This window comes from Mirounga angustirostris, unplaced genomic scaffold, assembly GCF_029215605.1.
Source record: "Mirounga angustirostris isolate CCGP_5_RB_7025 unplaced genomic scaffold, mMirAng1.0.hap1 SCAF_15, whole genome shotgun sequence".
NCBI classification, from domain to species: Eukaryota; Metazoa; Chordata; class Mammalia; order Carnivora; family Phocidae; genus Mirounga; species Mirounga angustirostris.
The window spans coordinates 85,824,599-85,839,529 of NW_026991723.1; the positions used below are offsets into that span (position 1 = coordinate 85,824,599).

The 14,931-nt window shown below is 43.1% G+C and overlaps 1 protein-coding gene across 1 annotated transcript in view; it reads left to right on the forward strand.

Moving 5' to 3' along the window:
* Positions 1-14,931, forward strand: part of GARNL3 (GTPase activating Rap/RanGAP domain like 3) — a 142,502-nt gene that overhangs the window by 63,566 nt on the left and 64,005 nt on the right. Inside the window, exons 5-6 of the mRNA XM_045883163.3 lie at positions 11,444-11,543; positions 13,057-13,175. Coding sequence (XP_045739119.3) covers positions 11,444-11,543; positions 13,057-13,175 — 219 coding nt within the window. The remainder of the gene's footprint in view (positions 1-11,443; positions 11,544-13,056; positions 13,176-14,931) is intronic.

The following is a 14,931-nucleotide window of genomic DNA, read 5'->3' on the forward strand; positions in this document are numbered from 1 at the left end:
TCGTTAAGCGTCTGCCTTCGGCTCAGGTCATGATCCCAGCGTCCTGGGATCGAGCCCCGCATCAGGCTCCCTGCTCCGCAGGAAGCCTGCTTCTCTCTCTCCCGCTCCCCCTGCTTGTGTTTCCTCTCTCGCTGTGTCTCTCCCTGTCAAATAAATAAATAAAATCTTAAAAAAAAAAAAAAAAAGAAATGTATATTTGGTCTTTTTCTCAGTTCCTGACACAGAGCTGCCCAAACCTGTGAATTTCCTTAAGTGTGGAGAGTGATCAACGTGTCTTTTGTCATGTTAATGAAGTGACTTTTGGAAAGCCCCTAGGGGCAGGGGCTGGTCACCAGAGGAACCTCCCATACAATTACAGGGTTAGAACTTTCAGTCCCACCTCTGACCTCCAACCTTGGGGAGAAGAGAAGGGCTGAAGATTGAGTTCAGTTGCCTATGGCCAGTGATTTAATAAAACACGATTTAATCGATGATTTAATCAATCAGTGAAGTCTCCATAAAAACCCAAAGGACGGGGTTCAGAGAGCTTCTGGGCTGGGGGACACGGGGAGATTTCAGGGGAGTGGCATGCCCAGAGGGCATGGAAGCTCTCCACACCCTTCCCTATGCTTTGCCCTGTGCATCTTTTCCTGAGTTATATCCTTTTATAATGAATCTAGTTAATAGTTAATCCGGTAATCTAGTTAGTAAAATGTTTCTCTTGAGTCCTGTGAGCCACTCTAGCAAATTAATGGAACCCAAGGAGGGGGTCATTGGAACCTCCAATCTATGGCTGTTTGGTCAGAAGCACAGGTAGGACTGAGCCCTTCACCTGTGGGATCCAAGGCTGTCTCCAGGTAGACAGTATCAGAACAGAGTTGAATTTCAGAACACCCAGCTGGTGACAGAGGGGTGATGTGGGGAGAAAACACATATTGGAATTGATGTCAGAATCGAAGGGAGGGTTTGCATTTTCTTTTGCCAGACACTGAAAACTAAATTCCCAGCATGAGACTTCCCAAACCACCCCAGTGATGCAGAACAGAGCTGCAGGTTTACGTGAAGCCTGGCTTGTGGGCACAACACCTCAGAGCACTCCTCGCTCAGCTCTCCTCAGCACTGACAACCTTCCCTGTAGCCTTTGGGATACAGGGGGTCTCTTCTGGGTCACCTTTTCCTTGAACGTGTAGCCCTTTGGGTTCCCAGCTTAATGTGGGGTGGGTCTCCTATTAGACTGACCTGCTTCAGCGGCTCTGGGGGTTTGATGCTCTGCTCTCTGGTCCCATGAGGCCACCAAAACCCAAGTTTAGTTTTGCCCAGATTGACAAATACCCTCAAGCTAAAAAAGATGTCCAAGGTCCTCTTACCTCTCTGGGTTCCCACTTGCCTCTGTTTGGGCTGGTAATTCCAGACTATCTTGTGAGCACGCCAAGGGCTTTTAAGGAGGTGCTTTTAATATTTCAGCAGTTTTAGTTTTTGCCATGGGAGGGTTGGTGGAATAACCTAGCCCACCATTACCAAAAACAAAAGTTGTATCAGGAGTGCTTTATCACATAACAAGTCATGTCATTCATTCAGCCCTCATTTTTTGGATCCTTTCTCGGTGCCAGGTAGTCTGTGCACTGGTGATGTAGGGGTGGGTAAGATTGCTGAGCTTCCTGTGCTGGTGGCCTCACAGACTGGCAGGGGGAGCAGTCAATATAAACGGATAACACGATACATGGTGGATAGCAAGTGTTGGTAAGTACTGTGGGGACAACAGACGGGGGCCTGGCACAAAGGAAGAGGAAGAGCCCTTTTTAGCTGGGATGGTCAAGCAGGGCTTCACCAGGGATGTCACAGTGAGCCTGAGGCCTCTGAGCAGTGCTTCTCAGGCCACTGGTGGTAAAGGACCCGCTTTTTAATTTCCGATCTGTTGCAGAACTCAGTGTGGTCCTACTATGCGTGACCAGTCTCCAGCACCCCCTTCATGTGTCGCCCCACCCACCAAACTGAGTAATACCCAGATAGGTCTGGACTCTGTTTAAAGAAATGAACCTCCTGAGCATGACTTTGGTGACACAGTAATGTCAAAATGCTAGTAAAAGTTCCTAAATGCTTCTCCACTGCTGTACACTTCATCATTGAGCCGTAAGAAGTTTGCAGATCAGTGCCCATCCATCAGCTGTTTCTCACTGCCTGAGAGTTCATCTAGGCCAGTCCCCCACCCCAGGCAAGAGTCCCTACACCAACTTCGCCACAGTCAGCTCATTGGTCCCTGCTTGAACATTTCTGCAGGAATGGGAAACTTGCTTCCTCCTTGATAGGTTGTTTTCCTCCAGACACTAGATGAGTAGCCTACAATTCAGTTCAGTTCTGACACTAACTACCAGAGTTAGCCCCCCAAGACTGCCCTCATTTCAGACACCAGTCACAAGTATCAAGTCCCCAGGTCACCCACACTTCTGTCCCACTTGTCTACAATGTCATCCCCCCTCCTCAGGCTCAATAATTTGCTTAAAATGACTCCTAGAACTTAGGAAAGCATTTCACTTACTATCCCCAGTTTATTACAAAGGATACAACTCAGAACAGCCAAACGGGAGAGATGCACAGAGCAAGGTATTGGGGGGCGAGGGCGGGCACAGAGCTTCCATGCCCCAGCTAAGAGGACCGCCCTCCCAGCACATTAATGTTTTCACCCAGTTGGAAGCTCCCTGAACTCCACCATGAAGGGGTTTCACCACATGAGCATGACTGATCAAATCATTGGCTGTTGATCATTGAATCAGTCCGCAGTCCCTCCTCTCCCACAGGATTCACCGTGGGGCTGAAAGGTGCAAGCTTCTGATCAAGGCTTGGTCTTTCTAGCAAGCAGCCTCATCCTGAAGCTCTGGAGAGACCCAGCAAGAGGCACCTCATTAGAACAAAAAGCGCTCCGGTCACCCTCATCACTCAGGAAATCCCCAGGTTCTTTTTATTGGACAGAATTCATCTGTCTCTATTTTCCACTGAGTTTCTATTTACATTTTCTGTAAGGCTTAGCCCTCTTCATAATGGGCCTCAAACATTCCAGGACATCTGTGGCTCTTCTCCTAAGACGTGGACACCGTTTCACCCATCGTCATCCTCACTGCTGCTCCTGGGCCACATGTGAGGTTGTTAATGTTAGGCTGAAGTGGTCAGAACTGAATTCGGGGCTCCAGGTGCACCCCACACAGCCACAGGGTGGAGTAGGCTCATCCCCTTCCTTGCCAGGCACAATCTCTTTTTATGAAGCCAGTGATTCATTATGAACCTTCGATATGCTCCCCCTCTCACCCCGGTCTTCCTCATGGTGTGGTGGAGACAGTTTTGGAGTCAAACAAACTTGTGTTCAGACCTCACTCTATCACTTACCAGCGATGACTCAATTTCTCCAAGCCTCAGTTTCCTGATGGGTAAAATGGTTGCAAATTCCTGCTTTTTGGCACCTGGCCTTCCCCATCCTGTACTTGTGCAATTTGGATTCATCCCCAAATGTAGGATTTTCCATTGTCCATGCTAAATTTAATCTCATTAGTATGTCCATAATTGCTAATTGTCAAGAGTTTTGGGTTTTTTTTGACATCTTCATTCTGTCACCTGTCCTATTAGCTAACCCACTGAGAAGCTTTATATTACCTTCAAATGTGCTTCCCCTGCCATCTGTGTGCTCATTCAGATTATTAATTAAAATGAGTGTGACCCCCGGGTGGATCACTGGAGACCTCCCTTACAGCTCACTTGTATGTATCAATTAGTATATTGTGGAGCAGAGGGACAATCTTTCAGCTTTTTATAAATCAATCTTCCTTCGTGTGAGAGGATTCTCTTATACATTGTTGGGGGATATGTAAACGAGTACAATCTTTTGCGAGGGCAATTAGCAATAATTAAAAATGCACACACCATTTGGCCAGTAGTTCTACTATTAGGATGTGTATTGTAATGTTATTTATTTTTTCTTATTATTATGTTATGTTAATCACCATACATTACATCATTAGTTTTGTTTTGTTTTTTAAGATTTTATTTATTTATTTGTGAGAGAGAATGAGAGACAGAGAGCACGAGAGGGAGGAGGGTCAGAGGGAGAAGCAGACTCCCCGCCGAGCAGGGAGCCCGATGCGGGACTCAATCCCGGGACTCCAGGATCATGACCTGAGCCGAAGGCAGTCGCTTAACCAACTGAGCCACCCAGGCGCCCACATCATTAGTTTTTGATGCAGTTTTCCATGATTCATTGTTTGCATATAACACCCAGTGCTCCATGCAGAACATGCCCTCTTTAATACCCATCACCAGGCTAACCCATCCTCCCACCCCCCCTCCCAGAACCCTCAGTTTGTTTTTCAGAGTCCATCGTCTCTCATGGTTCGTCTCCCCCTCCTATTTGTAATGTTATTTAAAATAGAAAAAAAAAACCCACCTGGAAACAACTTCAGTTTCCATCAGTAAAGGAATAATTACACAAATTACATAAATTATGATACATTTATACAGTGGAATGCTTAGTAGCTATTAGAAAGAATGAGGCAGTAGTGTATGTAATACCACAGAAAAATGTTTAAGATACAGTTAGACCTAAAAGCAAGTTCCAGAATGATTAGTATATATCATCCTGTTTCCTTAACAAACAAACAGACAAAAAGGTAAATAAGTTTGTCAGTGTGCAAGTAAGTTTCCAAAAGGATACATAAGAATTAAGCAGTAATTGTTTCGAGAGAATGGAAATGGCAGGTCAGGAAAGCAGTCGGAGAACCTTGACTTTGCACGGCAGGTCCTTTTATGCCGTTTATGTAGTTTACATATCTCTACTCAACTATGGTGTTTAATTTTTCTACAAATATGCATAGTCGCTAAAAAGAACAAGGTAGGTCTAAATGTACTGACATAAAATACTTCCAAGATATTTTCTTTTTTTTTTTTTTTAAGTTTTATTTATTTAAGTAATCTCTACATCCACCATGGGGCTCGAACTCATGACCCCAAGATCAAGAGTCACATGCTCTTCCAACTGCGCCAGCCAGGCGCCCCCTAAGATACTTTCTTTAGTGGAAAAAATCAAGTTTCAGTGTAATAGCTCCACTAGCATCCCATTTATGAAAACAAATTCTGTGTGTATATGGATAACAAATCCTTTGTGTATACACATGTGTGTATATGTGATAGAATGTGTATGATATGTGGACAGGGATGTGAACGTATATATGTATATAGCATATATGTATACAGCGAACACACCTTTGTAAATGCATACAAAGGTCTGAGACTATCCACACCAACCTGGTAGAATGGTTATCAGAGGAAAAGGGTGCGCACAGGGGCATGGAGGATGGGAAGAGACAGGAATTTTACTTTGTGTGTGGTTTCACTTTTTTCAACCAGCTTATATTTATTTGCATTTGCAATTCAAAAGTTTTTAGTGTTTTGTTTTGTTTTTTAATCCATCTTCCTTACTGCCAGCATTCTCTCAGCAATTTAAACCTAGAAACTAAAGTCAAGTCTGTTTAAATGCATTCTCTCATTACTTGAGCTCGCTCTGGAAAAGACTATGAAAACTCCCAGGTGTTCGATAAAACTAGGGGTCTCATCTGTAGTCCAAGTGTATGGTGCAGATCCCCTACTTAAGTTGAACACTAACAAACATTCCGATAAAATGAGGGTGTTGTATGTGGATTTTGATTACATTCTCCTCAAAATATCCTGGCCAGATTTGCTCAGTCCTCCTCCTTCACATCCCACAAGTATAAATGGGGTAACTAAATTAAATTAAATTAAATTAAATTAAATTAAATTAAATTAAATTAAATTAAAAAGATGGTGAAGGGGCGCCTGGGTGCCTCAGTCGGTTAAGCGTCCCACTCTTGGTTTTGGCTCAGGTTGTGATCTCAGGCTCCACGTTCAGCAGGGAGTCTGCTTCTCCCCCTCTGCTCCTCCCCACTCTCACACTCTCTCAAATAAATCTTTTTTTTTTTTAAGATTTTATTCATTTATTTGTCAGAGAGAGAGAGAGCGCACAAGCAGGGGAGGCAGCAGGCAGGGGGAGAAATAGGCTCCCCACTGAGCAAGGAGCCCGATGGCGGGGCTCGATCCCAGGAGGATCATGACCTGAGCCGAAGGCAGACGCTTAACCAACTGAGCCACCCAGGGTCCCTCAAATAAATAAAATCTTAAAAAAAAAAAAATAAAGACAATGAAGGCAACAAGAAGCTTTTGTGGGCTTTGGAATTTGTTGCAGGAATGATTCAGGATTTCTTAGTCTCAGGACTCATTTAACACTATGGGCATGTTCAGGCATGTCTGCAGCATAGAAAAATGTTCTCTTCATAACACCTTTTGGCGAACGTTTATCTAAAAGGACATAAAATAACTGTGAGCACTTGCAGTGTTAATCTTTAGTTGTTTGGAAAATATGCCCATCAGAATATTTCCTCCAAACTTGCTTGTTGATGTCAAAGAAATGAAGTGTTCCTGGTGTCTCAGTCACCTTAAATGTTGTAGACAAAGTTTCTATATCTCTGAAATCCTCTGTAAAATAGGTCATACTTAAAAGACTTAAGATGTACTGCAAAATTAAAGCCACAGTTAGGCACTGCTATGCCCACCCCAGAACCGCTAAAAGGAAAATGCCCGAGACACTAAGAGCTGGTCAGAGGACAGGGAGCAACTAGAGCTCTCCACATCTTGCTAATAGTGTAAGTTGGTGCGTCCCCTTTGGAAGTTTGGCAGTGTCTACTAAAACTGAACGTCTGCCTCCTCTGGTCCCAGGATGTATACCCAACATCAGTGAGTGCTTATGTCCACCAGAGACAGACACAGGACTGTTCATGTGACTTTATTCTTAACGACTCCAAACTGGAAACAGCCCATATGTCCATCAGCTGGAGGATGGATACATACACTGTGGTGTTCATACTGGGGACTAGGTACATGGCAGTGGGAGAGAGTGAACTTGTTACATCCCCAACATGGATGAGATGAACGTCACAGACGTGGTGCCGAAGGACGGATACACACTATATGATTTCATTTCTATGAAGTTCAAGAGCAAGTAAAAGGAATCGTGGTGATAGAAGTCAGGGTAATGGTTACCTTTCAGAGTATGACTGGGTACTCACTGGGCAAGTGAGTGAAGGAGCCTTCTGGGGTGCTGAAAATGTTTTCTGTCTTGATCCAGGGAGTGGTTCCAAGGGTGTCTACATATTTTAAATATCATTTACTGTTCACTCAAGATTTGTGCCCTTTTCTGTCCACTTCTGGTACTTACCATCAGAAGCTCATTTTTGGAGTCGTTCTGGCACGTCTGGTCTTGGGCAGAGAGGGTGCTTTTTGTTTTTTCTTCGCTTTAGTCTCCTTTCTTTGTCAGTTCCTGTGTATGTTCTTGTCTTTACACCTCATCATATGTGATTTTAACAAGGGACAGGAAGTGTCTCACTCTGCGAGACTCACAACTTTTTTGGTGTTGGGGTCCCCCCCATTTTAGTTAAGGATTCAGTGAAGACAGAAGTTAAGTAGGTAGCTTTTTGATCATTTAAGAAAAACCTCATAATTGACACTTTGTACTTGATAGAGATTTGGGGCATGCCACTGGCCAGAGTGCCGTCTCTGTGAGACGCTCCTCCGATGTTATTCCGTCCTGCGGTTGCTAGTGTTCAGACCTCTGGGAGGGAAGAAGGCAGAAGATCTAGACTATGGGGGTCAGCTTTTATGTCTTTTGACCCCCTTGGCAATCTGTGAAGCTTGTAGACCCCTTCTCAGAATATTTTTGAATGCACAAAACAAAATACATAGGATTACAAAGGAAAACAGTTGTGTTGAATTAGTTATCCGAGGGGCACCTGGGTGGCTCAGTCATTTAAGCATCTGACCCTTGATTTCAGCTCAGGTCATGATCTCAGGGTTGTGGGATCGAGTCCTGCATCGGGCTCCCTGCTCAGCGGGGAGCCTGCTTACGATTCTCTCCCTCCCTCCCCCACCTCTGCACACTCTGTCTAAAAAAAGAAAAGAAGTAGTTATCAGACTGATTTTTTAAACCTAATTCATGATACAGTAATATACCTCCTTTTTTTATCAGTACATTAAGTAACAAATCCAGCAGCAGGGCTTATAGCTATTGCAGTTTTGAACAGTCAGGATTGTAAACAGCATTCAAGATATCTGCAGCCACTATAGTGAGTTGTGAAAATATCTGTGATTTGTGTGTGTGTGTGTGTGTGTGTTTGTGTCTGAGAGAGAGAGACATGGTTCCCAGGGCTGTTCTACTGTAGTTTTTTGGGTTTTGTTTTTGTTGTTGTTTTGCATACATTTGTAATTGAAAGAAACATTTATTTTTAAGATTTTATTTTTAAGTAATCTCTGCACCCAGTGTAGGGCTCAAACTTACAACCTGAGATCAGGAATCCCATGCTCTACCGACTGAGCCAACCAGGTACCCCAAGAAACACTACATTTTAGTTTGAAGTTAGGGAAATAATGATTTTTTTTTCTTTTTGCTTCACCCAAGTTCATGCCCTCCCTGGATTCTTTTAGAACCCCTGGCATAGAGCATTGCTTCTCAAAGTTTAGTGTTCCTCAGAGTCACCTGGGATGCTTGTGAAACTACAGATTCTAGGGCCCCACCCACAGAGATCCTGAGGGGGAGGTCTAGAATGGACCCAGGGTGATATTTTAACAAACCTAGAAGCACAGAGCTAAGACCTGGTGCTGTGCCATGCAAGTCTGGGAACCTCCAGAGGCCTAAGTGTCCTGGTTCCTTCAGAGTCTCCTCTCCAGGCTCTGCTGATGGTGTCTAGGATCTCGGGCCTTGGGACAATGGCACCAAGATGCAGTGGCATCTGACTGGCGAAGGCCAGATACCTGAGCTGGACCCCACCTGTGTCTGGCCAGCTGATGCCTGAGGCTGGTTGGTGAACCCCAAGGTCATGCCACAGCTGCATGTTGCCCCGTGGCATAGTGCACTATGGATCGGCACTGCCAGTGGTTTATGATTATAAAGTGAATACTGTTGACAATGAAACATCCAGAAATTCTACTGGGAACAAAATCCCATTATGGCTCTTCTTGAGTCACACCAAAAGGTCAAAACTAAGAGGCAACATCTTGAACAGGGGATCAACATTAACATCACCAATGAGGAACAGATGGATGTCTTGATGTATGATAATCTGAGAAGGACAAGCACCACTTGTGTAGCATTCTGACCAGGTATGCATGACCTGAAGCTCATCGTCACACAAACCCAGAATGAGTCATGCTCAATTTTATTTTATTTATTTATTTACTTTTAAAGATTTTATTTATTTGACAGAGAGAGACAGCGAGAGAGGGAGCACAAGCAGGGGGAGTGGGAGAGGGAGAAGCAGGCTTCCCGCAGAGCAGGGAGCCCGATGCGGGGCTCTATCCCAGGACCCTGGGATCATGACCCGAGCCGAAGGCAGAGGCTTAACCGACTGAGCCACCCAGGCGCCCTGAGTCATGCTCAATTTTAAAAAAGAGGAGGGGAGGTGTGTGCTGTATTCTTGAAAAATGTCAGTGTTGTAAAAGGCGGAGTCTGGAATGTTCCAGAAGAAGGGAATCTAAAGAGACATGACAACTCAGTTGTCCTGCACTCAAGAGGGAAAATTCTTTAAATGACATTTTTCAGTCAATTAACAAAATTGGAATGCAGATGGTAGATTAGAGGTACCGTATCCATGTTAAATTTATAAAAGTTGGGAAAGCTATATTGTGGTTATATAAGAAGATATCTCTGTTCTTGGGAAATACACACTGAAGCATTTAGGGATAAAGGGCTATTCTGTATCTTAGTCTTAAATGGTTCAGAAAAAATTCTGTGTGTATGTGTTTGTGTAGACAGTAGTGAGCAAATGAATAAATGGGATATAATATTCACAGTAGGTAAATCTTAAAGGGTATACAAATGCTCTGTGCCGTCCTATTCCTGCAACTGTTATGTAAGGTCAAAATTATTTCCAAATTAAAATATGTACATATATATATGTATACATACATAATCAATAGCTGATTTTTTTTTTAATTCAAGAAAATTCAGTAAAAGTACAATAATGCTAAGAAACATTAACCTACTTTTTACTCCTTGGGAGTAAAGGGCAGAACATAAAAAAGAAGACAGACAATGATGTAATGGTTAAAATTTTTAAAAAGAAAAAAAACAACCCTCCGAAATTGGCACTGACTCAGTTTCAACTCCACTGCTTATGAGCTTGGCTACCTTAGGCAGCATAGCTGAAGTGTCCGAGCCTCACTTTCTTCATCTGAAAGTAGAGGATAAAATAAAATCTATGTCATAAAGTTGGTGGAGATGCTATGGAGCTAATGCATATAAAGTACCCTTAAAGCTCTCTCAGTGAGTGTCAGTATTTCCAGAGCATGAGAAAGACAGAAAGCATCCTAATTCACTTTATAAGTAATATAACTCTGAAAGTATGACAGAAATTCATACAGAAAAGAAACCTATAAGCTCCACCTCACTAACAAATATACATAATTCATTTTTTTAAAAATCCAGCAGTGTATCAAAAGAATACTATAGACCATGACCTAGTAGGAGGTATTCCAGAAATGTAAGAACCATTCAGCATCGGAAGAGCCAGTAGTATAATTCATTACATTACTATGATTTTTTTTCCCATTTAACGTATTCTCTCAATAGTTGCCAAAAAAACTTTCAGTGCAATTCAATATTGATTCCTGAGAATGGCCTCTTTGTAAGCTCGGAATTGAAGGAAACCCCCTTCAACATGATAAAGCAAGTGACCACAAACGTCTAGAAAATCACCAGAGGCATATGGGAATCGGAAAAGTATGTTCCAGTCGCCTGCCATATATACATGGCACAAAGTAGATGCCAGTGGAGTTTCGGTATGATTGCATTTGGTAAGAAAATTACATGTGTGTGTCCGTGTGAGGAAAAAATGAGAGGAAGCCATACCAAATCATTCGTGGTGACTATCTTTGGAGAGAGGATTCAGATTGTTCATTATGTTTATCCATAATTTCCCCATTAATTGTGTTACTTCATGACAAATTTTTTAAATTCTACAAAAAAATATGAACTCGAATAAGAGGCTGCGGAGATGTATTCCAGGTGAAATGGGCCTATTACAGGGGGTACCAGACGGAAGGGCTGCCTCTAGGCGGCACCAACTCCCAAATATTTGGAAGGTTTGGACCAGAAAGGAGAGAAATTTCAAGTTGATACTCAAGCTGGAAATAGCTGAGCCCGCTGGTTCCACTCGGTGCTTTTCCCTCTACCCCAAGGACCTTCAGAATGCTTCTGTGATGTGGACATGGTGTCTTTTCTCATGAAAACATGTACTTACTGCCCTATTTGTACCCTTTTGACAATGGCCTCTCTGGTTCTTTGGCCCCTGGTTCATTGCCTGCTTCTTGTTTACTTTCTGAATATGACTCTTACTGGCACAATTTTGTTTGATTCCAGAATGCAACTGCTCTCCCAGGGACGTGGCGAAGAACAGACGTGCACCTAGAGAACCCAGAATACCACACCAGATGGTATTTCAAGTATTTTTTAGGACAAGGTAACTATGCCATTATGGTGGTTGGGAAGAAAGGGTATTCAAAATGAAAATTAAGTGTTGGTGTCATTTTTTCTGATGCCCTAAAAAGTGTGAAACTAACCAGTTTAGGGACACTAATATCCAGGTTAATAGCTTTTTCAATTGAAAGATTCAATTCAGTCTCAGCCCTAGGATTTTTCATAAATATCTGAAACCCATATATGAAACCATAAGGTTTTTTGGTCAGTTGTTTTTGTCCCTTGGGAGTTAAAGGGGACCTGATCATCTAAATAGCTATTTAAGACGCAAGAAGAATTTGCAGGGTGGAAAACAACTTCAGACCTAACAAGGCAAGTTGTCCTGTCTATAGTGAGTTTTGAACACTTAGTTCAAAGCAATGAGGCAAAAAAAAAAAAAAAAAAAAAAAATGGATCCCTGAGCTCCAGGGCCACCACAGAACTAGAGAAGCGTTGTCCTGTAGGCTCTGGTGACGGGTATTTGTCACCTACCACGTGCCAGGCAATTACCCTGGCAAAGGCAGTCATTCTCCCTACCCTCACAGAGACTCTAAAATGGGTCTGAATCCTGGTTTTGCCATTCTTAACCACAGAAGCTTACACTGGTCACTCTCTACTTCTCTGAGACTTAATTTCCTTATCTGTAAGGTGGAGGTATTACTGTTACATACTGAGTGGGTTTGAACGGAGTTTCAGTGATGCTGGAGAAACAGCCAAGCCCCGTGCCCGGCACGAAGCAAGGGCTCAGTCCTTAATAGCAGTGTACATATAAAGTGAGGGGCTTGGGTGAACACATGTGGGAAGGTGGAAAACGGGAGTGTGTCTAATGACAGGAGAGACTGGGAAGGGGAGAATAATCACTGTTTCAGGATTCGAGAGGAAGTAGATAAATTGCTTATCAGGCTAATGCATGTGTTTATAGAAGATGTGATGTGGGGACTATATAATGAGAGTGATCAGACCCAAATTTTAAAAATCTGATACTGTTTTATTCTAAGTTCACTTACTGGACAAGGCATATTTCTTTATCAAGAAAGAAATTAGCGGGAAAGTTGTCATCCTCCCAAATGCTTGAAAGCATAGTGCCCAGAGCAGTGGTGACTTTAGAGAAAACTGATGCCATTAGGTAGATGCCAAGAAAGGAGTTGGTGGATTCAGGGGCTCAGTGGTGTCATCAAGGCTGGCCCTCCTCAGGGTCACAAGGTGGTTGCAGCACTTCCAGCTATCACTTCTAGGCACCACCATGTCCAGAGGAAGGCGAAGGCCATCTTCAGGAGTAAGGAAGACTTTCCAGAAAGCCTTTCCATTTCTCCTCCTGTCTCATTGGCCAGAACTGGTCACATGTTCGTTTCTGAACCAGTAACTGCCAAGGGGAGTGGAAGCATGACCAGGTTCTTTCCAGAGCTGGGTTTGGGATTCTTGTTCCCTGCTCGTGTGGGAAGGAAAAAATGTCTACTCCCACCAGGGCCTAGAGGAACCAGCACATCTTCACTGTTCTGAACCTGTCTCTTTTCCAGTCCATCAGAATTACATTGGAAATGATTCAGAGAAGAGCCCCTTCTTCCTGTCTGTGACCCTTTCTGACCAAAATAATCAGCGTGTCCCTCAATACCGAGCAATTCTTTGGAGGAAAACAGTAAGTACCTCGCTTGTACCTACAGCATCAGCACCATCCGGAGTTTGATTAGTGTCATTTTCAGAACCATTGTGGTTCAGGTGAGTCTTTTTCTATGAGGTTCTTTGAGTTTGGATATTCAGGATTACACTCTTCAGAGGTGGAGCCTTCAAGCTCTGAGTATAACCACAACTTCCCCCATACGAGCCACTACCTGAACATGTCCAGTCCCTCCATCTCTGGCCGGTGGAATACAAAAGTGTATTTTACAGAGTATTAACCTTAGCTGCTACTAAGACTGAAACTGACCAGCTGGCTTACCTTCAACTAAAAGAAACAAAATATATTCGAGGAATATAATGCTATTACAGGGGTACAGCCCATGGGGTGCTTCTGTTTCCCTGGGTCATTCAGTCAAGCACTGAATCAGCTGTGCTTCTAGAATTTCTTTGAGGCTTAGCCCCTTTCATCAATTTCCTGAAGTAGGAAAATGACTCAAGGCTTAACAAGACAAGTACCCCCGTCCATGGTGGCTTCTGAGGGCAGTGACCTGAACGAAGGCAAATCATGTCAACTCAGGAATGCAGGCCTCCCTGTAGCTCAGGAAAATTCTCTTATGTTCACTATCGCAGCTTTTCCTTCTCTTTTCTGATTTCTTATAGTAATTCTTAGAGTTGATCTCCATCTTTCACCTCTTACCTTTTCTTATTATTTTCTTCCCTTGGGTTTTTGGGTTTTTTTTTCCCTTCACTTCTGAGAGAATTTTTTCATAGGCATTACGGACACTGGAAAGAGCAAGGAGTTTGGGGTTAAGCAAACCAGGGTCAAATTACATCAGTAGCAAATTCATTCATGTCAATTTGAGAAAATTGCTGATGAGCTCCATTTTCTTCTTTGTAAATTGGGGAAAATTCTGGGCTGTGGCTCACAGGGTGCTGAGGACTATATTAAGTGAGATCATGTTTGAAAATCTAAATCATCAATGAAATAAACCACACTCAGAAAACGTTAGTCCTGGGGCGCCTGGGTGGCTCAGTTGGTTAAGCGACTGCCTTCGGCTCAGGTCATGATCCTGGAGTCCCGGGATCGAGTCCCACATCGGGCTCCCTGCTCGGCGGGGAGTCTGCTTCTCCCTCTGACCCTCCTCCCTCTCATGCTCTCTGTCTCTCATTCTCTCTGTCTCAAATAAATAAATAAAATCTTGAAAAAAAAGAAAACGTTAGTCCTGTTATGTGGTAGTCTCGCTTTATGGGTGCAGTTGTTGAAAGCCATTACCTAGGGGCACCTGGGTGGCTCAATTGGTTGGCATCTGACTTCAGCTCAGGTCATGATCTCAGGGTCCTGGGATCCAGCTCTGAGTTGGGCTCCCTGCTCAGCAGGGAGTCTACTTGTCTCTCTGCCCCAACCCCTGCTTGTGCACGCTCTCTCTCTTGCAAATAAATAAATAAAATCTTAAAAAAAAAAAAAAAAGAAAGCCATTACCTAATAAAGTGTATGCTAATTTTTATCTCAGCAGCATAGTATCTCAAAAATTGCTATGTATATCTTTTTGGGAAATACAGGAACTTAAACAGTATTTTTTTAATATACACACACTTCAAAAAAACAGTAATTTTTATATACATACACACGTATATAAACACAGTTGCATACATACATACACATACAGCAACTTCAAAAAGCCCAGAAAGAATTTCTAGGAACCATTACAGAATAATGTAGTTAGGAACTTTTTGTGATGATTAAAAATAGTAAGAGTACTAAAATAAAATCTAAC